General features: G+C 27.8%; 1 protein-coding gene across 2 annotated transcripts; it reads left to right on the forward strand.

Moving 5' to 3' along the window:
• Positions 1-4,582: 4,582 nt before the first annotated feature.
• On the forward strand, positions 4,583-23,282 carry LOC132936753 (hemicentin-1-like). Of its 2 annotated transcripts, none has more exons than XM_061003512.1 (14): positions 4,583-4,741; positions 6,253-6,486; positions 7,613-7,842; positions 10,940-11,305; positions 12,332-12,482; positions 13,220-13,392; positions 16,159-16,231; positions 16,337-16,478; positions 16,570-16,691; positions 18,852-18,998; positions 19,097-19,231; positions 19,329-19,435; positions 20,591-20,854; positions 22,791-23,282. In XM_061003512.1, exons 2-14 carry the CDS (start codon positions 6,255-6,257, stop codon positions 22,977-22,979), a joined length of 2,331 nt encoding a protein of 776 aa, XP_060859495.1. In that variant the 5' UTR covers positions 4,583-4,741; positions 6,253-6,254; the 3' UTR covers positions 22,980-23,282. The 2 variants fall into 2 exon arrangements, with proteins under 2 accessions (XP_060859495.1, XP_060859496.1); XM_061003513.1 differs by having other exon boundaries at positions 19,109-19,231.
• Positions 23,283-25,597: the final 2,315 nt, after the last annotated feature.

Consider the following 25,597-nt stretch of genomic DNA (forward strand, 5'->3'; position numbering starts at 1 on the left):
ATATTATACATAGGTATAAGATACGTAATTTTAATTAGTTTTGATATGTTGACATCATGTTGTTACTTGTTTATTATTTTATTAATAATCAATTGATCCTGCACGGCGTAGTTATCGTGGCAAATTAAATTCCCATGGTTTTACCCTTCCATTGAATGTAAACTGCACAGACTTTTAACATGGTTATTTGGGATGTTTGACCAGATACAAATGACGTGTCTAAAATGATATTCAATCATAATAACATTTTTCATTATTTTCTATTCTATAGAATCTATTGACGAACATTTTATGAAAATCGGTCGAAAACGGGATTTGCTTGCGGGTCATCCATTTTAGGCCTTTGATTTTATGTAATAGATATTATATTATTTATTAATTAGGTATACTTTATGTGCATTGATCATGCACAGAAATTCTCGTTTGACAAATAAAATAATTACAGTGGATCTATCCTGTTTCAAACTCCATTAAATGCAAACTACGCATATTTTTAACATTGAGTCATTTTGTAATAGGTATAGGTACTATAATAATAAGTAGGTAATGTAATAAGTATAGGTACTCTCCTTTTTAGCCTATGCAAAAGAATACTCATCATAATTTAATAGCTTATTAGACAAATATCACTCAATGAAATGAGAATAATAAAAATATAAATCGTAAAGTAAATTACAACTAGAAAACAAAAGTATATGTATTTTTTTTTATTAGAAGAACGAAGACAGGGGTTTAAAATTGAAGAGTGAAACTTAATATAAAAGCCATACAAATAAAAATAAATACTTATAGTAGTTATAAGTTCTTCTACTGGATAAATTAATATAATATTTGGTTTTGATAAAAATAATTTTAAAATAGTTGTTTAGAAGCCATAGCTCAAAGTTAGCGAAACTTATTTGTATAAAAATATTTTTTTTTAATTTTTCCCAATTTCCGAGAATCAGTATAACGCGCATATCGATTAAATATATTTTAATACACTCGAACAGCTAATATGCAAAAAGAAATTTTTTACTTAAATTATAATGACATTTAACGATTTCCATTAATCTACGAAACTATCACATTGCAGTTATATTGTTTGTTGTAGCCAGATGAAATTGTGTTTCTTAAAAAATGTAATTTTAAAAAGACAATATTCGCTCAAGGCTCAACGATTTTATACTTTTGATTATTGGCAATTCATGTAAAAAAAAATATTGATATAAAATAAATTTAAAACGAATTATTTCATTTTATTTCCATGTTGGCTTAATATAATGAAAAAAAAATATACGGCGATCACGTGCATGTTTTTTCAATGACTCGCGTATAACTAAATATATTTATTTTATATATAAACAAATGAACTGATGAAATATGCATGACACCGTGAAGAGATTATAATATAATATTATATGTAAATATTTTGAACATTCTCAATCCAGAATTAGATTTGCCGAGATCGTTTTATTTTGAAATAATTTAATGACCTTTACACAGAAGAGTAGGTATCATAGTATATTACTCATCTGCAATTAAATTTGCGTGGTAATTTTTATTAAAACCCAATACCTCTCAGTAATAATGTCCGTCGATGAGTCTACCTCTACTACTGCCAGTTGCTCTACGCAACAAGTCTTATTGTCATGCGTGATACGCGTTTCCTGTCTTTGTGTCACTAAAATTATGTATTTTTAATCTTTAAATTTTAGCATCGAATTTTTTTTCATTTTAATAATGACATGAATTTAAATTTAAATAATATAAACAATAGCAATACGATTATTACAGTGACCCAGTATACATATTTGTAACTATTTAACTTTAGGTTATATCTACGCACTTTATGTATATATATACACCATCACCCGAAATATACTACCGTATAATATAATATATGTATATGTGGTATATTATATACCATAGGTTCAAATTATGTACCTATATACCGTATATATGTAGGTATATAATTTTAGATTCTGAGCGGAACGATGAATGTATTTTTTAATGTTTTTTTTATAGTGAATGTGTGGTGTTCATTTTAATAAGACAATAATTATTCAAAATTAAACTGGGAACTCCTACAGTGTACCTATATTTAACATCGGTACCTACTTTAAATAACGATTATTAAAATTGAATAATATATGTACCTATTTACCATATTAGTATATTACTTACATATGGGATTAGTATATTAATTACAACAGACTGGAACCGAACCTAAAAGAACCAGTTCTGGAACCAGGACCTTTAAAATATTAAGAACCGGAACCTTGATTTTAAAAATTCGGAACCAAACAGGAATTTTTAAATCAAATAGGTTCTTTTATAGGTTCGAAAATAAAATTATTTTATTTATCATAATTTAATTGTATTACTGTTTTGTGCTTAAACTATGTATGATCATGTGAGTTTACTAATATTTCTCATACTATTATTTAAACCCGCATTCCGGATAAATATTTAAAATGATTATACTTTTCGGTACCAAAATTATTTGGAACCGATAGCTTTATTTTTTTTTTTTTATCAAAACCAGAACCTAACCGGAACTGGTTAATTTATTTTTGAAGAACTAGTACCGGAACCGAAACCGATAAATTTAAAAAGTTCCAGTCCCTGTTTTAAACACTTCAAACTGTCAATTACCCATATTATATTATACTAATATCATCTAATCGCAAGGATCTACATATCTAATTATAAAACAAAAAATTGGCTTTGTTCTAATATCACGATAAAGAAAAATAATATATATCATATGGACTGTAGCATAATGCCTAATAATATGATTGCTTGTAATAATTTTAAATACACGAATTAAATATATTCTGTATAATAGAGTATACATTAAAAGCTTACGTGATTTATTTTTATTTAACGTTACCCTCAGAAACAGCAGTAGCCATTGGAGTAGATTTACATATTGTATTATTTGTTTGCATAAAAAATTTAGATTACATAAAAATGGATGATTGGTTAAAAATACAACAGTATACAATTATTACGGTTAAGACAAACGTCTATTAAATTCGATTCAGTAAATTCATATTGGCGGCGACGACACGTTTTATGGCGGGGGAGATAGATTCTGGGTTAATTTAGATCGGGGGCCAGTGATCCCAGAAGTTTTTCTTTTTCCTGGGTAGGCTATTTACAAGTGGGGAATTTTGTGAAAATATGTTTACTGTTCAACTGTTGAACCCCACAGGAAGTGCATATTAGGGGGCGTCTTAATACGTGATCTTACATTAACAATAATTTATTATGAAAATATTGTATTTCTATACGTATTGTTTGATGGCGTACTTATGAATTAAGTATGATGCGAAAAAAAAATTTAAAACTTATAAAGTATAAAACTATTTCTGTTATTATTATTGTACATTTAACATGTGTAGCCTACACATAATTTCACACATACCATTTGTCGTTATTGGCTCTGTCTAAACCTCTCTATTTAAGACGTATGGATCAAACTATCAACAAAATTTGAGAATTTATTTTCTTTTTAACTGTATTAAAAGTTTGAAATTGGATACAATGTATAAACACGAATAATCGTTTTAACGTAACAGTTCAAATGACGTAATATCTAGGTAATAATTTAATTATTCATTTTTTTTTTTTTTTTGACATTTTGTTTACCCGAGCTTTAATTGCGTTAACATCAGGGTAAAATATTGTTTTATAATTTATTTACAAATTTAATTATTTTTTTCTTAACTATATTATTCTTTACTATATAATCTTACATTTTTTGTTTATGAATATATAGGAACTCGATTTTTATTAAAATTACTTCGAGTGCTGAACCCACGGGCTATTTAAACTTAAATTTTAGCATATTTTTTGTTTACTTTTTTTAATAGATATGCATTTTTAATACAACCTAAGTATTTAATTTAAAATATACATACATAATTTTTTATTTTTATATTTTATTTACATTTACGTATGGAATAAAATTAGTGTGCTTAATTACTTAACTTAATATATATTACAACCTTATAATTAAAAATTAGGCCCATAGTGATAATAGGTATATGTTATGTATACATGAAACATTGTGCATGATTTATATTACGTAAATATACAGCATACTAGGTACACAATACAAAGGTTTCATACTTTAATTCGACTACTTGAAACAATACGCAGAGTTGGTCATAATAACGATTTACGCTGTACCTATACTGTGTCGACGTTAAATTATGTCACTACTGTTATGTTTAGTACTTTTCGAATAGTGCTCATATGACGTGTGCATCAATACATCACGAAAACGCGTCTCCAAACAGAAGACAACTTGATTCAGAAATGCTTTAATATATTATTATAATACGCACTGTCGTATAACTCTCACCACAGAAATCTAAACGTTTATGCTGAGTAAGTATATTATGTAATATGGCTATGTACATGTTTATGTATATGAAAATGTAATGTATGTAATTTATATTACCTACCTACTCGTACTACTCTATAACAAAACACGACCTTTGATCTGAAACCAAAAAAAAAAAAAAAATATATATTTATATACATATCGTGCGGACTTACTGACCTTAATTAATGATACAATTTTACAGTGTCATTCTGTAGCTTGTTATCGACTAACTATGTATAACACTTGATTAAGAGCACGAGAAGAAGAACGATATTAAACCTACCTGTGATTCAATAATTCTTCAATCGTTGATCAACACTCGTCGTGTTCAAGTCATTCGAAACATTATTTTTATAGAAACAGGTGAGTAACCAGTGCTATGTCAAATATAACTTTAGTATGTACAAATAATATGATGATACTTGTTCTTCCTCTTACCTTTAAATCATTTGTATGCAATTAATACTATTTTATGAATAAAGAACAAAATATTATTGCTATAATTGATGGTGAATTATGTTATAAATAATTATAACACTTTAAGTTATTAATTTGAAAAATAATATTTTGTACTGTTAACATTTCATATATTATTTCATAATAAATTAATACTACCTAGCATAAAATTTATTTTATTATTTCGTGAATTATATTACAATAGGTAATTATAAATTAGTAGATGTTAACTAAATAAAATAATTTGGATAAGTAGTTTTAACACAATGACAATGTGGTATTAGTTTAGTGTAGGTACTTACCCAAATTATGTGTAATTGAACATTATAAAAGAGAATTATAACTCGTTATAACCTTATTATATTATGTATAATAATAAAACGACTATAATTACAACATCGTTAAGTAGGTGCATATTGAATTTGTAAATATTTATAGATTCTACGCAAAATGCTATTTTTGCCATTCAAAATATAATGATTTAGATTGGTACCCTAAATTTTTAATGAGTGAATTTTTACTTGGACATTCATCATCCAGTTTTTATTGGTGTAATAAATTATTTTAAATTTAATATATTGATAAACTTAACTTAATTAAAAAATTTTAAAAAATGTTATATTTAACGTTTTGTTTTCGAATACTTTAATTTCCAACACAAGTATATGATAATCATTAAAACCCTTAAAAATATAATTGAGTTATGTAATTATTATCTAAGTTTTGTTGTGGTAGGTATTCATTACTAGTCAAATTTGCATTAAAAAGTTATAATTAGTAGGTATTATTAATTTTTATAAATACCTTGGGTAGGTATTCATAGAAAGTAAATTAACTAATGTAATATTTAAAATTGTATAAACTAGAATAGGTGCTAAGGTCCAAGATAAATATATTTTTAAGTATTTGTGTTTTTACTATTTGGACATAATAAAATGAAATCTATTTTTATACAGTTTATGACTTTGTTTCAGGAAAAGGCAGACTTTTTATTCATATTTAAATTAAAAAATACATTTTTTTTTCACGTTAATTAATAATAATTAATACCATTAGGTACTATGGTTGTTTAGAGATAATTTTATGGCCATGTATAAAAAAAAACTTATAAATACAACACTACAACGTAAATGTTACTACTCTATTAAATTCGATTTTACTACTCGATTAATTAAAACGTAGACATTTTTTTAAATTAAACATTTTTATTATTATTAATATTGCACAGCCGACATTTTTTCTTATAGCACAATATATTATTATATACATTTCTATATATACATATATTGTAATATTGAAGGCAGTTATGAACATACAATATTGATATTGAAAAAATAAAAAATAAAAATGATCAGTGAATTGCAAAGAATTATATATTATTATACACTTTACATTATTAATATTGACGTTTATTCAAGCAATGAATTGGTTAGTCTCCCTGACCATCGTCTGCTTGGCAGTGCAATGCAGCACTGCTGTGCAGTATCCGGAAGATGTGTACAGCAGTTTGGCTTTCGTTTTCGATACGACTGGTTCCATGGAAAATGACTACGTACAGTTGAAATCGCACGCGGAGAGCATCATGAATTACGTGCTGACAAGGAACAACACTGATATCAAGCATTTCGTTTTTGTACCATTTAACGACCCAGGTATAGTCGACATACTATATCATTACCTATGTAATCTATTACAGGGGTCGGAAATACAATTCTATGGCGGTCCAGATAATTTGAAAAAAAATGTTCGTGAAAAAAACTTAAATATTAGTGTTAATATAATCTGTTTATTTTTGTGTTGAAAATACAGTTTAACCTATTCAAGCAAATTATTTAATATAATATAATATTAGCCAGTTTTTTAAAATGTTGTAACTACTCTCGGAGAACAACTAAAGCTCAGAGTTTTTTAAAGGTTTAGGTGATCTTGACGATATTTATTCTTTAAAAACGTCACTTTGGATATCGAAGTTTCATATATGATGTATGTGGAGCCAAAATACATCCAAAGACAACATACAAATAGTTAAAAAATACAGGTATCTATTAAATGTAGAAAACCAGCATTAAAAAAAATATTCTTGGCAGTCCAGTTATTTCCCCTCCGCAGTCCGGATCGGGTCCGAGGGCCGCCTATTGCCGACCCCTAGTATATTATGATATACATTTAAAATGCCCCCTAGTAGAAAAATAGGATGTTTACACATTAGACATTACTATATGAAATTACATATAAAATATATGACGGGGTGATTTTTCTATTGTCAACCTGGAAGTATCTTAAAAAATACAGTTTTTAAAGTATATAATGTATTATTTTTATTTTAAGAACGAATGTGACTTTATTTTTATTTTTTTTTGTAAAATACTATTTCTCAGAATTTATAAAACTCTAAAAACAGAAAATTTGTCATTTCAGTAATAATTTTTCGACAAGAAATGCAATTCACCAAATTGTTTGTTGTTTTCTAAATTAAAAATGTTATTACATCTCCGATGCATTTACACCGCCAATATTGTTTCCGCGCGTAAAGTAAATATTATAAAAGTTCCTTTTCTTTTACGCGCATTTAAAGTAATGATACCGGAATAAAGTGATATAACAGAATTTCAAATAACTATTCTTGTTTTTCATATGTATAATATGACTATCTTTACATGATAACATATTATTATTTTTTTCACAAGACTAAAAAATAACGTCAAATTGTCTGCTGATTTATGGATACCATAATATTGTATGTCTTGGACGAATATTGTTATGGTTTTGTTTGAACAGATGTAGGCCCTGTGACGGAAACATTTGACCCGAAGGTAATTATGCACAAACTGAATCAAGTACTGATACGCGGAGGCGGAGATTGCCCGGAAATGGGTATAACGGCAGTGATACAAGCATTGAAAGTTGTGAAGCCCAATTCGTATATATACGTATTTACTGATGCGCCACCCAAAGATTCGCATTTAGTTTACGACGCCCTCGAGTTAATCCAAAGAAAACAATCTCAAGTAATTAATTAAAACTATTATCGTTAACACAATCTTCGGAATAATACGTTAAAGCCAAACCAAAAACAATTGCATGTCTTACAACGGCGCAGTTTTTGTAATACATATTATTATTTAAGCACGTATTATTATTTATTTTTTAACATAAAATAACGTTTGGATATTTTTTTTTAACGCTAATTTAGTATTTATTAATACTATAAGTATTTGTATTGGTTTCGAATGACCTTGTCGGCATCATATTATTATAATTCGAGAATAGTTCACATTGCTCTAACTGCACCATTTTAATCATATCGATGATTTGTTTTATTCTATGCAATATTACTTAACTTAAGTCTTGCATTATAGCAACATTTTCCGAATCGTGATAGTCAACAATACATTATCATGATTTTGTTATGTAATCACTTGTTCATGTGTTTTTCTCCCATTCATTAATATATCAAATTACTTGTAAAATGATTTATGAAGTTGTTTAACTTTTCATTGAAAAAAATGTCATAATTTATTAGTTTAGTATAGGTATTTTGATATACCTATTGAAACTGTACACTCATTTATCTGAAGTAGTGTAGTCCTGGTGTGTACATACAGGGTTATTAAAAGAAAAAACCATTCACTTAAAAATGTATAAAATATATGTTTATATTTTATGTGGAAAACAATTTCTATTTTTAAGTTTTAATTAATATCTGAGTTTTTAGATCCCTAGTGGATCAATGAATATAAAGTTTTACAATGACATGGGTTATTTATTGTGTCAGCGGACACTTTTTAAAGCAGAAAATAAAGCTTCAGTCTTTAATATTGAGTGTTATTTTTGGTAGGTACCAAATTGGATTTAGTTTGTACTTTGGGGTTAAACATGTTAAAAAGAAAATTTCCTGTTAGGTTAGTTAGTAAAACCACTTAAAAAGTTTCACCTTCAGGCTTCAACTGATATTTATTTTAACAGCTTCTGAACGGAGCGATGAATGTATACATTTTACAATGAAGTGTGTTATTTTTTGTGTTTATGTACATGAAAAGTTGTCGGAAAATGCGTCTAATTTTAACTGGGGTGGTTTCTGGTAACACATTTTGAAAATTGAAAATTGAAAATTTGGCCAAACATTAATTTAATCTGGGTTCTAACTGCATTACTAATGTTAAAAAAAATTGATTTAATATCAATAATATCATATAATATACTTAGAAGTTTAGGCTGACCCATCTTCGCTCACAATCGTTTTTCGTTTACAATGATTTTTATCATTGAATTTCAAATTTAACACATCCATTACAGTGCCCCCTAGATAGCTATTATAAAGCAGAGCAGTTACCAACTTTAAAACCTTCGTTTTTAATTTTATTGTTATAAAAAGCTATTATATAAATATATAATTATATTATATATATTTTTCAATTTTACAAACATGCTTTTGCATAGTTATTACTTATGTCTAATCAGTATGAAAATATGAAATCAATTAACTATTAGGTATAGTAAGTAGTAACACAGTATTCTTTTAATATTATATTTCATAATATAATGACGTAGGTACCTACTTCAAATTTTAATTAACATCTGTCTTGTCAAATGGAAATCGAGGTTAATTGTTTTGTCGTAGCATCGTGCATGCCGATATGGTGATATACATTAATATTTCGTAGTTAAAGTGTCATTTGTTTATACGAAGACTTCAATTATAGTAGGTACCTAGTGTTCACATTTCACAGATGTTCAGTTCTAATTTATTTCTATCTTGCATTTATTTTTTGGTAGGTAGTCTTAACTCCTATCATATTTTAAACATGTATATATTTTGGTTTCTCAAGAGATATCATCATAATATCATATGAACTAAGTTTGAACTCAATAATTTTGTATTTTTTAGGTTCTATACGTCATATATTTTAAAGTTTCGTAAATAATATTTTTAATTAGTGATTTGTAAATGTATTTTATTTTACCGGTCAAGTTTTAGTCGTTCGTCGTTACAATAAATTGTTTTATTGTTATAGTACGTGGTACCAAAATATTTTAACCTGAAATAGAGAATTCTAAAATTTTTTAGGTTGTCAAAATTAACCACGCTATGAATTCTGAGTGGAGCAAGGAATGCAATGGTTTTGACAATAATTGTAATTATTATTACGTGTGTGTGTGTGTGTGTGTGTGTGTGTGTGTGTGTGTGTGTGTGTGCGTGTGTGTGTGAGTACATGCGTGCGTTTTTTTAATTTTTTAATAATTTTAGATTCTGATACCTATTGGAAGCAGTAAAAAAGCTACAATTTTAAACTCTGGTTTTTTTTTGGTAGAAAATTAGATCTAGTTACTATATAGATAATTAGTCTATAGACAACTACATAAATATTCACAATTTTCTCATAAGCATTTGAATTTCATATTTTGACCAAATTTTTCAAAATAACGAAAATTTGTAATTATTCCCTTTTTTCTAAAATTACGTCACATTTTATACCTAAAAGAATGTAGAAGTGCTATTTTGTATTCATAAGGATTTTTCAAGCTCATATTTTCAATTTTCGTATATTCACATACCTAACCATTTAAATGAAAATGTGCTTTATCTGAAAACTATAACTTTATATTGTTTTAAAAATTTGAAAAGTTGTAGGATAAAAATCAATATACCTGCGTCTTTGTAAGATTACTTATACTTCATGGTATATAGCGTTTAAATATTATATCATATTGATAGAAACTAAAATCATACCTGATAAAATGTACACTTAAATTAACTACACTAAATTACTATGAACTACAAATTGTTGAAGTGTTTATTGTTTTTTTTTATATAATATATAACTCTGAATGTACATAAATTAAACCAAATTTTATATCCATACTAAATCTGATTTTCTATTAGTCTATGATAAACAACTTAAAAGTTTTTAATTTTCCATTTGTGTTTCAAATATAATAATTACTAATACAGGCACCTACTTGAAAGAGCTTTCTATAACAAAAAAAACGATAATAATGATGTGTTTTTAATAAGTCTATGTTTTATTCAATGCATCAAAAAATAATTTGATAAACCACAACACACTTATTATTTGATGGTACGCTAAAAAAAAATTTTCGCAGGTGGTCGTCTTAAGAACAATGCACGATTGCATATCGACGGATAAGAGCTACGAAAATATAGCATCATTGGGATCAGGTAGCGTGTTTGATGTCAACAAGGAAGATGTATCAAAAGTTCTGCAATTTGTAAAAACATCAATGGACACAAACCGAGTAAATTTGATGTCTGTCAATATCCCACAAAAACAATTGATACCATTTCCGAAAAAGCTGAATATCGACGAGAGCATAAAGAGTCTCCAGGTCTCCGTCTCGGGACTCAATTCTAACATTGGCGTGGTGAATCCCGTAGGCAAGAAAATGGATGAAGCACATGGGTTGATCACTGATTTAGACTTGAAAAATGTCAAAATCGTCAACATTCTGGTAAGTTTTTGAATTGTTGAATGATAACTATTTTGTTAGATATATAACAGCGTTTTTAATGAACGCTGTACAACTGGAGATACATTTTTCTATCGGTTATGTTGGTTATTAGTATAGAGCTGGCGATATTTTTGGTAATTCAGAATATCGGTATACCGTGAATCTGTAATTACCGTTATTACCGAAAATACCATATTATACATGGACAATTAATGAATTAAGATACTTAGTTTAAATGTATAATACTACATCTGTCTACATGACTATATTATCTATAGTAATGTTCATCATAAAATTATCTTTTAGTATCGGTGTCGAATGTTCGATAAAACGTATGCTATATAGTATATACGTTATATATGTACACTCAGCATCGGCATGCGCACAGGGCGAGCCGGTCGAGCACACACAACTTGATTATATTTATACATATAACCGACCGGAAATCGAAGTCTGCACACGTCTATGACACTCACAGTACACTGTGTATTATGTAATTCATTATACCAATTACAAATTACATCAACATTTAATAATCAATTACCAATTACAAATTACATCAACATTTTTTAATCAATTACCAATTACAAATTACTCAAGTAATTGAATTACTGTTATTAAAAAAAGTGCCAAACTGGCTGCGTATAGCTACATTTATAATTTATTATTTTTTATATGATCGCAATGATATAATATAATAGCTCTATCCTTAGTTGGAAACTTGAAAACACTAATAAATTTGTCGAGATTATGTTATTTTTGATAATTACCGAGGTACGAACCGTACGATATTTTCGGTAACTCTGAGGTACGGTATTTTCCATAATTACCCGAAAATATCTTACAATCAGTAATACCGTAGATACCGGTAGTAAACAAATACCGGATACCGGTATCAAAATTTGAAATACCTCCAGTCCTTAGGTTATTATACTATTTTTAAATAATTTATATCGTAGGTGTATATTAGTATATAAATGTTAAATATTAAGTACCTAACGGTAATGAGTATTTTGTATTTCTAAGGAACCTATACCCGGTGAATGGACTTTGTACATCACTAGTGAATCTGCACATACAATTCGTGCTTGCGGAATCAGCACAAAGAATTTTGACTTCGGCTTTGCTACTTCAATACCAAAAAACATGACGCAAACTAGTCACAGACCACTTAAAGGTATTTGTTCATCCAAACGTACTGAATCATCAACTAAATAGAATGCTCGAAAGTACGATTAAATTAATATTAATGTCAACGGATTTATACAGTACACATCTAGCACGTCCACACACACACACACACACACACACACACACACACACCAAAATACACACATGACACATACACACATAAGTTATAAGTTATAACGCAGAATATGGCATTATTCATTTAATATAGTTTTTGTAGGTAGGTATTAATTTCAGTGGCGATGTTTATAAATGATGTACTTGCCCACTAACGAGTTTGTAGGTTCAAATATTATGTAGGTAAAATAATCGATAAGCTTACTTGTACCTACCTGCAGACTGCAGTGTAGGTATATACACAAAGTATTCAATGCAAATCCACCTTTTGATTTTAAACTATGACTATTTCGTTGTTTAGAATAAAAACATAAATTGTAAAACAAAAATAGCAAAAGTAGCATTTCGGAAGTTAATTTTTAAATTAATAGCATTTTGAGTGCACATTATATGATAAAAATCATCGTTGAGTATACATCCCAACATATCAATAATTATTCAATCTGATTATAACATTTTAATATGTACTATGGGTATTACTTACCTATATATTTCACGTAGGTATATAGTATAATAAAATATTATGCAAACATTAACACCAAACTAATACTTTTTTATAACTTAACGTAATTTTGTATTATAAATAACAATAGAAATTATGTATTATAGGTGCCAAAAACTATATATTAGTAAACTGTCCAGACGTTAAGAAATTTGTTTCTTGTAAAATTCAAGATTTAAGCAGTGACGGTACGACAGAGGCGCTGCCAGTTTTAGATTTTGGAAGAAATTTGTTGTTATGTGGTCCATTTATACCCAACGACAATCCTTTTTACGTTCAGGTAAATATACGTATTTCATTATTATGTTGAATACCTAGGGCGATAAAATAATAATTTATTAGAATTCAAAATGTAGTCGTTGGTGCACGTACAGTACGATATTAAATATTATGTGTTCACATGTCCAATGCCTATTTATTATATAATAATATTATAGAGTAAAAATTTTTCAAATGACTAGCTATTTGAAGTTTAAACATACGATACCTGCATGTAATCCATGGCATTCTAAATTTCTAAACTTTTTTTCATTAAACCATTAATCAATAAACATCAAATTTAATATAAATAAACCTGTACGGTTGTCTCGCTGTATTTTTCCCCGAAAATATTTATTTTTTTTTTTAATTCACATATTTGATTGCCTTCAAATTATTATCTTGTCGGGTATTCAATAAATACTAATTTTTTTTGTGTACCTACATCGACTAAAAATTTAAATAGTAGATTCATTGTCATCAATTTTTTATAACAAATTTAAAATACCATTTTACTATTACTAAATTAAAGATTATATTAACAGGAATATTTTTTTTTATCTAGTATCTACATACGTTTTTACAAAAAACAAAATAAATAATTTAGAAATTTATAATTTAAGGTCGTTATTAAAATCATTTTAAATTCAATAGTTATTAATTATTATTATTAGTTGGTTTTATAAAGTGCGAATAAGGAATAATGATGTTATATATTATTAAAATCTTAATTGCTATATTTATTAAATCATATTCTGGGCTCGAATTCAATGAAAAACATACAATTAAATTTTTTTCAAATATAAAAATACAATTATTTAGTTTATTTTTAGAAAACAAGTTATCATAATAATATGAACTATGTGCATTGTGCAATGTGCATGGATATTTAAGAAGAGGATAATTATTTTTAATTACATATTTTTCTTTGATATTTTCTATTGATAATAAAATACATTTAAAATATACGAGTCCATTTAATATTTGGTCATTATTTTATTTTAACACTCGTTTACACCAATGCATGGCCGAGTTTATACACATATTATATGGGTCAAATTGTTTGATATATTTTTTTACTACGTACCTAACAGTTTTGTTGTATCATAACTTTAAAATATTCTAAATTTTATACAAACATTTGCATTAGCTATGAACATCTAAAATCAACATTTACATTGAATGTTTCAATTTGTTGTTATAAATATGTATTTTATTAAAATATCATATTCAGCATGACAAAATAGATAGGTATATCATCACAGTTTATTGATACGCATCCTTTCACTCTTTACTTCACCTATATCGTAGTTCTCCACTTCTTATTGTCTGTCAATCATATACATTTAATTATAATATAGAAAAAAATCAACCAATCAGTAGTGGAGAACTACGATATGGGCTGGAGGTGAAGGCTATGCGCAAACCTACCTTCTGAAAAAAACAATTACAACTGTGATGATACCTAGGTTTCTATTTTATTATGAAATTCAGTACGAATATTTAACTTTTTCTAGTATACTACAGTGATTTTTATCTGAAAATATTATAATGTTGGCAACAGAAGTTTAATCTAATGATGACCTAAAATTATTTATGTTATTGTTTTATTTTCTATAAGTAATTTAGTAATATTCAAATCAATTTATAGTACCTAACTCATGGTTTAACACACGTTAGAAAATGTTTAAAAGTAAAAATAGGAAAAAATTATAATATCTATATTTACAAACATAATATTATTACACATTAAATATAGTTTATTAGTAAATTTTAAGAAAAGTTAAAAACTTATTATTTTAGTATGTCTATTATAGTTCCATAGAAATGTCATTAAACACCCATTTATAGACTATATTTTCGTCATTTTCGAGTAAATCAAGCTTCACTCGGAATCGTTTTTTTCTTATTTCAATTAAAATGATTCATCATTGTTTTCAAACTCCCCAGTAGCTTCTTTAACTATTGTGTCTCATTCAGTTTTAATTTGTATACATCAAATACAATTACGTCGTAAATTAAAATCGGAAACTTTAAAATGTTTAACAAAATGGAAAATTTTTTAATATGAACCAATCTAACCGTAGTATAGTTCAAGGGATTTCAAACGTTGCTTTTTCGGGCTAAATGGCTTTTTTTCATTCCGATGTACTGAATTTGTAATGAAACTGATTAAAATCGATTTGAATTCAATAATACCGAATGGAATTCGCTTTGTTTATTGCTATGGGGAACGACTTCTATATATTTTACAAATTTGGACAATTATTTGGACCTAATGTCGATCATATAAATGTTAAGACATCTGTTTTAAACAATACAAAAATTTCATACTAATTCTTATTGGTAGGTTAGGTACGTCAGTATTAAATAATGAACCTATCTATGTTTGCCTATACTTCTGTAACTTTTAGAAATCCTTAAAAATTTCGGACAATCAAGTAAAAAATGGGCAAATAGGTTTGTTGTCTAACATACTATAATATCAAGGAGCATATTAATTATTATTTCTATTAAAACGGTAATTATTAAAACATTTACAATTCATAACTTATTTTAATGATGTTGCGTGTATTATGCGTCCTATACATGACAAAAATATTAGTAATACTTCTGATATTAAAATTGTTTGCTCGTTAGAGTGCTTAATTACTATTAAATACTATCGTCATTAATAAGACCCATACCTACTCATTTAATTTAACAAAAAAATATTATTTGAACATAATGTTTAAACGTATAAAGTTTAAACACACTAAAACTATTATTGCTCTGTCGTTTAATTTAGGTATTTGGTATGAACAATAATGGTAATTACTTCAGGCGCATTACAAAAACTAGCATCATTCCAAACGAACCTGGTAAATTAGAGTTATATTATATGAATCATGCATGCATATCTCAATAATTATTATAAATTAAAACCAAACGTATAAAATATAATATTATATACATATTATAAATAGATGCACCTTACATAACTACAACAACAAAAGCGGTCGGAGTAGTTGGTGGTGAATTGCACGTCAATTGTCATGTCGAGTCATTGGTCCCGTTTACAGTTACCTGGGAGTCACGGAATTACCCTCAACAAGCTTGGAACTTTAGGTATTGATTATGAATTATAATATCAATGTATTTATGGTGTAACACACTAAACAATTTTATTCATAAAAAAAAAATTCTAAATTTATTTCAGCCAGAGTTCAGAAATCGAATTAGTCGTACGCAACGTAACATTCCAACATGAAGGTATTTTCACATGTGGTGCACAAAATATCGCTGGCTATTCCGAATCAACAACTAACGTCACCATAATATGTAAAGTGAACCATAGTTATTAATATTTATAATAGGTACCTATATTATATGTGATTATTTACATATTATGTGATACAATAGTACAAAAATAACGTTTTATCAATATATCAGCAGTATCTTGCAAAACGAAAATTGTAGAATTACGCTTTATGAATAGTAAATGAGGGTACCTATGGGTCCATAAATATTAAAGATTTATTAATAATAATATTTAGATACTTAAGTTATCGGTAGTTTGTACACCATTAGTTTAAATAATATGCTAACTATTTTACTTCGTAAACAATATAATGGTGTGTTATAAAATTGAATATATAATATTTAGTTTAGTTCAATTTTATAAAAATCTGAAAATATAAGTAGGTATTATTTACCTTTATTATATTGTGTATATTAATTGTGTATATTATGCGTTGTGATAGTTGTTTTCTATAATCGTTAAATTCAGTAAAAATAATAATCTAACAAGGCATTGAATTTAAACTGGCAAATAGAAAAACTGAAATGCATATAATATTATACTATATACACTTATTTAAATATTATGTTCAAACAAAATAAAATATGATATAATATTATGAGCTTCATACTAATCATACCTCATTACATGTTTACAAGTTACACACACAGACAATGACCGGGCATTCGAATTTAAATTAAGTCAAAACTAGTTTTTAGAATTGTTTTTATATAATGGGAAAACTACTATCCAAAAAATTATTCAAGGATCTGATCTCCAGATTTGTGAAATTGTTCTAAGTATGTCTATGACGCGCCTATGAGTAACATATTAATGTTTTACTTTATTTGTTTCAAATTTCAATACTTAATAACGACGATGTTTACCATAATATAAAAAAAAAAACATCATAATCTCAAAGTCTATGGTAGGAACATAATATTTTAAACGACCAACGTTGACTCATCTCCGAACAACAGAATGAATTGGTATCTATACTCAATCAAATGCAATTAAATGTACAACTGAACAATAACTAAACTATTATCGTATACAATCGGTACCTATTAATTATATGAATATTATGGTACTACACAGTTCGTATGCATTAGAAATGAATAAATAATTTAAAGTATCTGCCCGGTCATAACTTACATGATGCATAATACATTTTTCATAATAAATTATCCATAAAGTATATTGTTGTTTTGGTTACACTATTACACTATTACTATTACGTATCACGTATGTTTATATAACAATATAATTTAATAACGGAGTCCATATATTATTGTTATGTAAATTATGAATAATTATTATTCTTCGAATCTAGGTTTTTATTTCAATTACTCAGTTTTGACAAATGACAGTGGGGTGAAGTGGGACAATTATTGTAAATTAATTACGTAAACATAATGATGGAAGTTGTTTATGCTCCATTAACTATTTAATAAGATTTTTGAATAATACATTCAGAAGACTAGTGATTATTTTTTTAACCAAAACTGAAAAAAGGGAACCTCTCGATATATTTATCAAGATAAAATGTTAATGTTCTCACAGAATTCGATGGATCGAACAACATTATTATCAGAGACCTACACAATAACGAATATTACTAAACAAATTTGAACATAATGCTTAAAATATTTTCAAATATATTATGTAACGGCATGTTGATGGTAAAATGTCCGAAATTTAAGAAAAATAGACCATGTTATCACTTTTGAGATTACAGATTTCATAAATCATAACTTCACCGTTTTTTCTATATGTTTCATCACAAAGTCCATTTACACTTTCATGTTATTAAATAAAACGATTTATCAATGATAGCCATATATTTTGTATGAATGGTTTTAAACATTTTTTCTAACTTATAATTACTCCATTTCACCTTATATAATTTTAAATTTATATAAAAGTAATGGATTTCTTTACTGATGGTGACATAAAACGAATTTATAAATAAACCCATTTACTCGAATAAACTACACTTTTCGAGTAATCTAATTAAACTTTAATCATTATATCTCTGCAGGTTCGCTCGTGTTTATGTAGGTTTTAATACGCAAACAAATACAATTAATTTTGTATAGATTAGTAATAAATTGCGTTACTTACCTGTTAATCTAATATAGTAATATATATGTATATAAATATATAATATGCCAATATGCGTTATTTTTTCTTACTCTTAGCCAAACCAACGATTGCCGAGGGGAACGATAATGTAACCCTGGTATTATCAGAAGGTGGAGATTATGTGTTGAAGTGTACGGGTCAAGGAGTACCCTCCCCCCAAATGATTTGGCTTATGAATGGTTTTCCTGTTACTTATTACAACGGCAAGTACAATGCAATTTAATAATATATGTATTGGTTAATAGGTTTTTTTCAAATCGATACAAAACACCATTTCTGATGACATATTAATTTTTCATAGACCATATTTTAGTCATAAACGACTTCCGGAGATTGATTATTTACGATACTCCGTTGGGTGATTCAAACGTGTTCACTTGTAGAGCTTCAAACGAGGCCGGGGCGATCGAGAAAAACTATAAAATCGTTGTTAAAGGTGATATTATTTTTACTAAGTTTTTACATCATATTTTCGTACACGCTCGTGAAAATCTATAAGTACTTACATGTTATGGATTTAAATTTACTTATAGGTGAAACGCCTTTTCCGATGATAGCAAACGAATCTTTGATCATAAACGAACTCGATGACGTTCTTATGAATTGCCCGTTAACAAACATGACCCATAAATGGTTAAAGGTGAGAAAGATTTATTTAAGAAAAAAAACTTGGAGGAATGACATTGTCTACTCATTATAAATTATATATAATATATTAAATTCTATGTAAGAATATGTGTTTTATAATGTTTTATAATTTAATGGAAGAAAGTCAAATAATATTCCTAAACGCTGTAGCTTAAAAATATAAACTGTTTAATTTAAATAAATTGTAGGTATTGTTATTGCACATTTGTTAATCTCATAAAAATAAATACTCTTACCTTAGAACTTAGAAATAACAACTACTCTAGGCAGTTTTGTGAAAACATGAATTTTAATACACGACTATGTATGTTGCCGATTATTATAGGTATACTATCCCCCGACGGGGAAACGATATACCTATGTTCATATTATTATATTCGATTACTTCCTTTATCATCGAGATATAAATATTATAATACTAAATTGGATAATAATACAAATATTATATTTTCTTTAAAGTATTTACATAAATTAAAACTATAGGTAGTTACGTCATCCACATTGGTGGTCAAACGATTTTTTCATGGGAGATGTGCCTGATTTTTAACATAATATACTATTTAGTCATAAAAATATAATTTATGATTACCGTTTCATACCTAGGTATATAGTATAAGTTATGATGAATATTGAAACAAAGGTCATGGAGAGATCTATCGCCCCTACACCCGTTTGACTGTCATTAGTCATATGAGACATGAGTTTAATGTAAATGTAGGTATTATTCACATTTGAAGTCATTGAAATGAAGAAACCCACTTAAGTAATAGTAACAAAACATAAAATCATTAAAATAATAAATTACCACTAGGTACCACTATCATTTGACTATTTAAATTGTACATACAATCCAAAAAAATAGGTCATATCATCACTATACTCTGTTCCACCTAAAAGTGAACCAATCGGCTGACCAAAACACACTTTTTCCGCGCATCCCACCACAATCCGGACATCGGCGAGAGCGTTAGCACAGACGCCCGACAACCGACAACGGCCGGCGATGACTGTCTGCCAATCACAGAACGCTGTTCGGCGGCTCAGTGCGCGAAAGCGGTTCACTCTTAGATGGAACAGAGTATAGTGATTGTTGTTTAAATACATTTAATATTAGGCACAATATTTTTGACTGTGTGTTAAATTATAGGACGGTGTAAATGTCAATGACTTAGTTTACAAAAGAGCAGATGAACAACATTTCAAACAAATAAACCGTTCATTGAAAATCTACGAACTGGACGAATTAGATGGTGGCGTATACACGTGTATGAGCTCTTATGAAACGTATACATTTCACTTACGAATCGCGTTCGCTCCTTTGTTCATAAAATATCAGCCTGAGACAATGATGATCAGCAAAAACGAAACTGTTGTGTTTGACTGCAGAGCAAGAGGATTTCCAAAACCAAGAGTAAGCATCACTATACTATTATTACTATTATAAGGGAAGAAAATAACTCTAATAGTAAATAGGTACTAATTAGAAACATACATGTTTATTGTATAGTGTATATATAGTATAGTATATGTATAGTGTATTGAGTCTAATGTAAATGTATAATAACTATAGGTAGCGTAATAGGTAAATTTTAGAATATAAAAAAATGTATAATTATATATTTATATTTATGTTACCGGAAATGTTGACAGTTTAGGAAATGATATCACTTATCACATATCACTTTGTACTATTATATATTTAAGGTATATATTGTAAATATAAGTGATAAGTAGTACCTATGTATATAAAAGTTTCGCACTTTCAATGTTGACAGTACAAAGTGACCTAGAACCACCGATTATGATGTTGCAGGTCATGTGGGACCAGCTTTAAAATGTAATTATTAGAACGATAAATAATTCGCAACGGTGACATGCTAAAAACCATTATAATACAACTACTGTCAATATTGTCCGGGTTCTTAAAATATCAGGTGGGGAAATGACTAATATCGATAAAATGGTTGATTGGAAAATGCCATGGCTATCGCATATAGCTATCGCATAATATGTTTATCGTAATATTTATGTATTTTATTATAAGTGTCCCTACCTGTACATTAGAGCTCTGAACGGGCCTGATTTTTAAAGCCCAAGCCCGTTCAACATTTTTTTTACATATATTTAGCCCGGCCCCGCCCGATTTATTGTAGTTAAACAAACGGCTCGGTCCGGTCCGACTCATTTTAGTTAAATAAACAGGCTGGCCCGGCCCAATTTATTTTAGTTAAAACCGTCCAACCTTACCTTGTTTTCACCTAAAATATGATGTGTTAAATGTAAGCCTAGCCAGACAGCCAGTACTCACTCACAGTTCACACTAACACAGCGCACACCCGAGCCCAGTCCAAGCCTGGCCCGCCCTGGAAACTCACGCTTAATGCATACTCGGGCTCGGCCCAAGTCCGGCTCCGGGCTGGGCCAGCAATGTCCGGCAATGTCACGAAAGTCTGCCATGTGAAAACCTTACACAAATTAAAGTAATAAAAAAAATGTTTAACAACACTTGAATTTTCTATTGATTATTGATCATTTATTAGGGTAATTAATAATTATGTTTGATAAAATTAATATTTAAATTAGACAGATTAAATTAAAAGTATCTAAAAAAATATATGGCATCTTTTTACCTGATATAGTTAGGAAATGATAACATATACTAGGCAATGATATCATTTCCTTCCGCCATTAGGAATTGTCAACATTTCCTAGGAACTGTCATCAGTCATCACCTCTTAAATATCAACATTTCTGGTAACATATGCACTTGAGTGAGTGGAGAAACTGTTCACTAAAATCACTTCAAATCTCAATTAAGTTATTTAGAATTATAGCAAAGAATATGCTGTTAAAAAGATAAATAATAATAGTGTTATTATTAGTATATAAAAAATATATATCAGAGGTGTAATTGAAGTGGGATACGGGAGATAGATCCCCTAGGGTCTTTATAATATAAATATTATATACTTAGTTATTCATTTTGTAGCTTGTGGGGTTATGTGCTGACATCACGACAAAATATATTTAAATAGAATTATTTTATTAATATAATGAATATAAAGAAATCTATAAATACATATGCACATGGTAAATAAATGTCTATCCCCCCACCCCTCAGGACGAATTCCTAATTACGCCACTAATATATATATTTTATATATATATATATATATATTAAACTAATATAAAATAAGTATAATATAATATGCAGGTATATAATGTGGTATATATGGTTGTTATATACCTACCTATATATACAAAATAACTAATAAGTAGGTAGCTACCTAACCTAACCTAGGTATAATCCCTATTTAAGTTTTAAAAATAAAATTTTGTGTTTTTAGGTGTACTGGAGAAAACTTGAATCGGCATTACCTATAACTCCTTGGACTTTAAAAGATACAGAATACTTAGAAGATAAACAGGTACTTAAAATTCATAATATCGACTGGATACATAATGGAACATACAGTTGTATTGTTAAAAATAAATTAGGGAGCGAAAAACGTCGTTTTGAATTATATGTATTCTAATACAATTTATAGTACTATGTACATATAAACGTATTTTATTAGATTTGCGTTCTACATATATACTTAAGACTAGGTACTCATTGCCTCTTTTTCATAAATCTTATTATATTTGACAGTGAAAATTGAAAAAAATATTTGATAAATGTTCATATTGGTGTGTTGTAACTTATAAATGTTTAAAACTAAATATGTTAAAATAATTTTATCTATATTACTATAAACACCATGCGATTTATATAATAGGCTTACAATAATTATATTAAATTGGAAATGTTTTGTTGGGAAATAAATTATTTAACTTAACCCGTGTGACAATTTTATTAAGAAGTAATATAATTTTACTTTACACCTTCATACAAGGCCTTTGAAATTTTAAACCTATAACTTTAAAATGAAATACAATTATTGTTTGCATGTTTTTAAGATAACATGTCACATCACATGTATGATGTACATAAGTAGAGTTAGAGTAATCATCATATTGAGTGTTTAGTGTAAGCACCTAAGTGGTATTCATGGGTGCCAGGGCTTGCAAACGTTATAATAACGTTATGATTATAAGTATTTATAACGTTATATTTGAAAAAAAACGATTGCAATTTGTGAACGTAATTATAACTGAAAGTGATAATCAAAAATAAATAAATTCCGCAAAGCAAAACCTAACGATTAATAAAATGTATTATATATCATTAAACAAAACATAACGCAAAACGTAGTTTATAGAATATCATTGAACGAAAAATAACGCAATACGAAATAATTTAAAATCCATAAAAGGTCAATTGGTTTCGTAGAAACATTTATTTCATGCAAACAATCTAAGAATTGATTATATATTATATTCCGTATTCATGCCATTGTCTAGCCGCATTAGTTATTATTTTTAAATTTAATATAGGTATTAACACTATTTTAAATAACGATTGACGCAAAACTTGTATAACGTTTAATTCTAATTAACGATAAATGCAAAACTTGTATAACGCATTAGTTCTGAATAATGATAAACACAAACTTGGATAACATTTTCATTCCGAATAACGATAAACTCAAAAGTTGAAAAACGCTTTTATTCTAAATACCTAACGAAAAATTGTGTAACGTTTTAATTGTAAATAACATAAAACGGATTTTTTTTCAAATGCAAGCCCTGAATTAGGCAGTAATATCCAAAAAAAATGTAGGTGGACTAAAACTCCCCCCCCCCCCCTCATCCACCATAATATTTTCTAAATATTATGTATGCTTAGACGCTTAGTACTCAGTTTTTCGAATTGGGGTGACTAAGTTCCGGTAAGCTCCCTATATTTTAGGTAATGTTGGTCTTTTATAGTTGCTCCAAATATTTTTAAAAAGTTCTACAATATTTTACATCAATACACAGAAAATAATGCGTAATATATTTGATAAAAAAAAAGTGGAAACAATAGTTTGAACTTTTAAAAATCTAATGAAAATTAAGATTATAATAAAATTGTGTGGTGTAAAAAGTATTATATACATAATATTAATATTTACAATTTTCCAAGATGTAATTTTTTTTTATATTCTATAATGTACTAAATTATAGGAACCATTTGGGTTGTATTGATGTTTTTCGTAGGTACTCGAATTTTCTCTAAATTTCATAAGTATTAATTAAAATTTTAAAAAAAAATCTTTAAAATAATATTCTTTTTAATTTAAGTACTTATATTATTAATTATAGCTATTCGATGTGTAGTAAAACCATCAATGCACTTCAAAAGTTTAATCACAGGGCAAGTCCTCGCAGTTCGTACCTACTACCTACCATATATACTAGTCATACCTACTCATTGCATTTCTTTTTTATAATTATATTAATCGTTATTTAACTTATTGATCCATGGACTACCCTTATTATGTTTGTTTATCTGGAGCAAACTAACAGTAACTATATAGTCTATAATATGTGATTTTACGTTTCGAAAAATAAACACACCCGGATCCGTTTTCAGAAATTACAAAGGGTTCCATTTGAAATAGGTCGGCCATAATGAATATGAATTTCATGTGTTTATTTTTCACCGAAAGTCGAGACGTATAAAACATTTTTCGTTCGGTGACAGTTACCTATGAGAAAAAAAACACTATACCTTCGTAAAACTATACACGAGGTATACACACCTTTTACAAACATAGACGCATTATTATATTATTGTGTATCATGTCAGTGTAGTGTGTACCTATACGATAAAAGCTACCGTTCATGCGCAAAATAATAATGAGAATATAAAACCACCATGTGTACGATATCGCATTATATCTACAGCAGTTATATATACATTATGCATGACATGTATAGGTACATTATATGCGCCTACACCCTATTAGCACAATTAAGTGTGGTCTCAGAGGGCTTAGCGCTGGAAAAATTACCCCCTCGAGAAAATAAATGTTTGGTTTATATAATAAGAAAATTAAATTAGTAATTTGGTATAGTTAGTAAAAGCAGCAAATCATTTATGGACTCATTATACCAATTTACCAACAAACAATAATTATTATTTGTTGATTCTTTGAATAAAATATTTTTTAATATTTTTTTAGTTCTATGACAGTGTGACCAAAGTTGTTTTATTCAAATAGAATAT

The sequence above is a fragment of the Metopolophium dirhodum genome, chromosome 1, assembly GCF_019925205.1.
Source record: "Metopolophium dirhodum isolate CAU chromosome 1, ASM1992520v1, whole genome shotgun sequence".
Classification (NCBI taxonomy): domain Eukaryota; kingdom Metazoa; phylum Arthropoda; class Insecta; order Hemiptera; family Aphididae; genus Metopolophium; species Metopolophium dirhodum.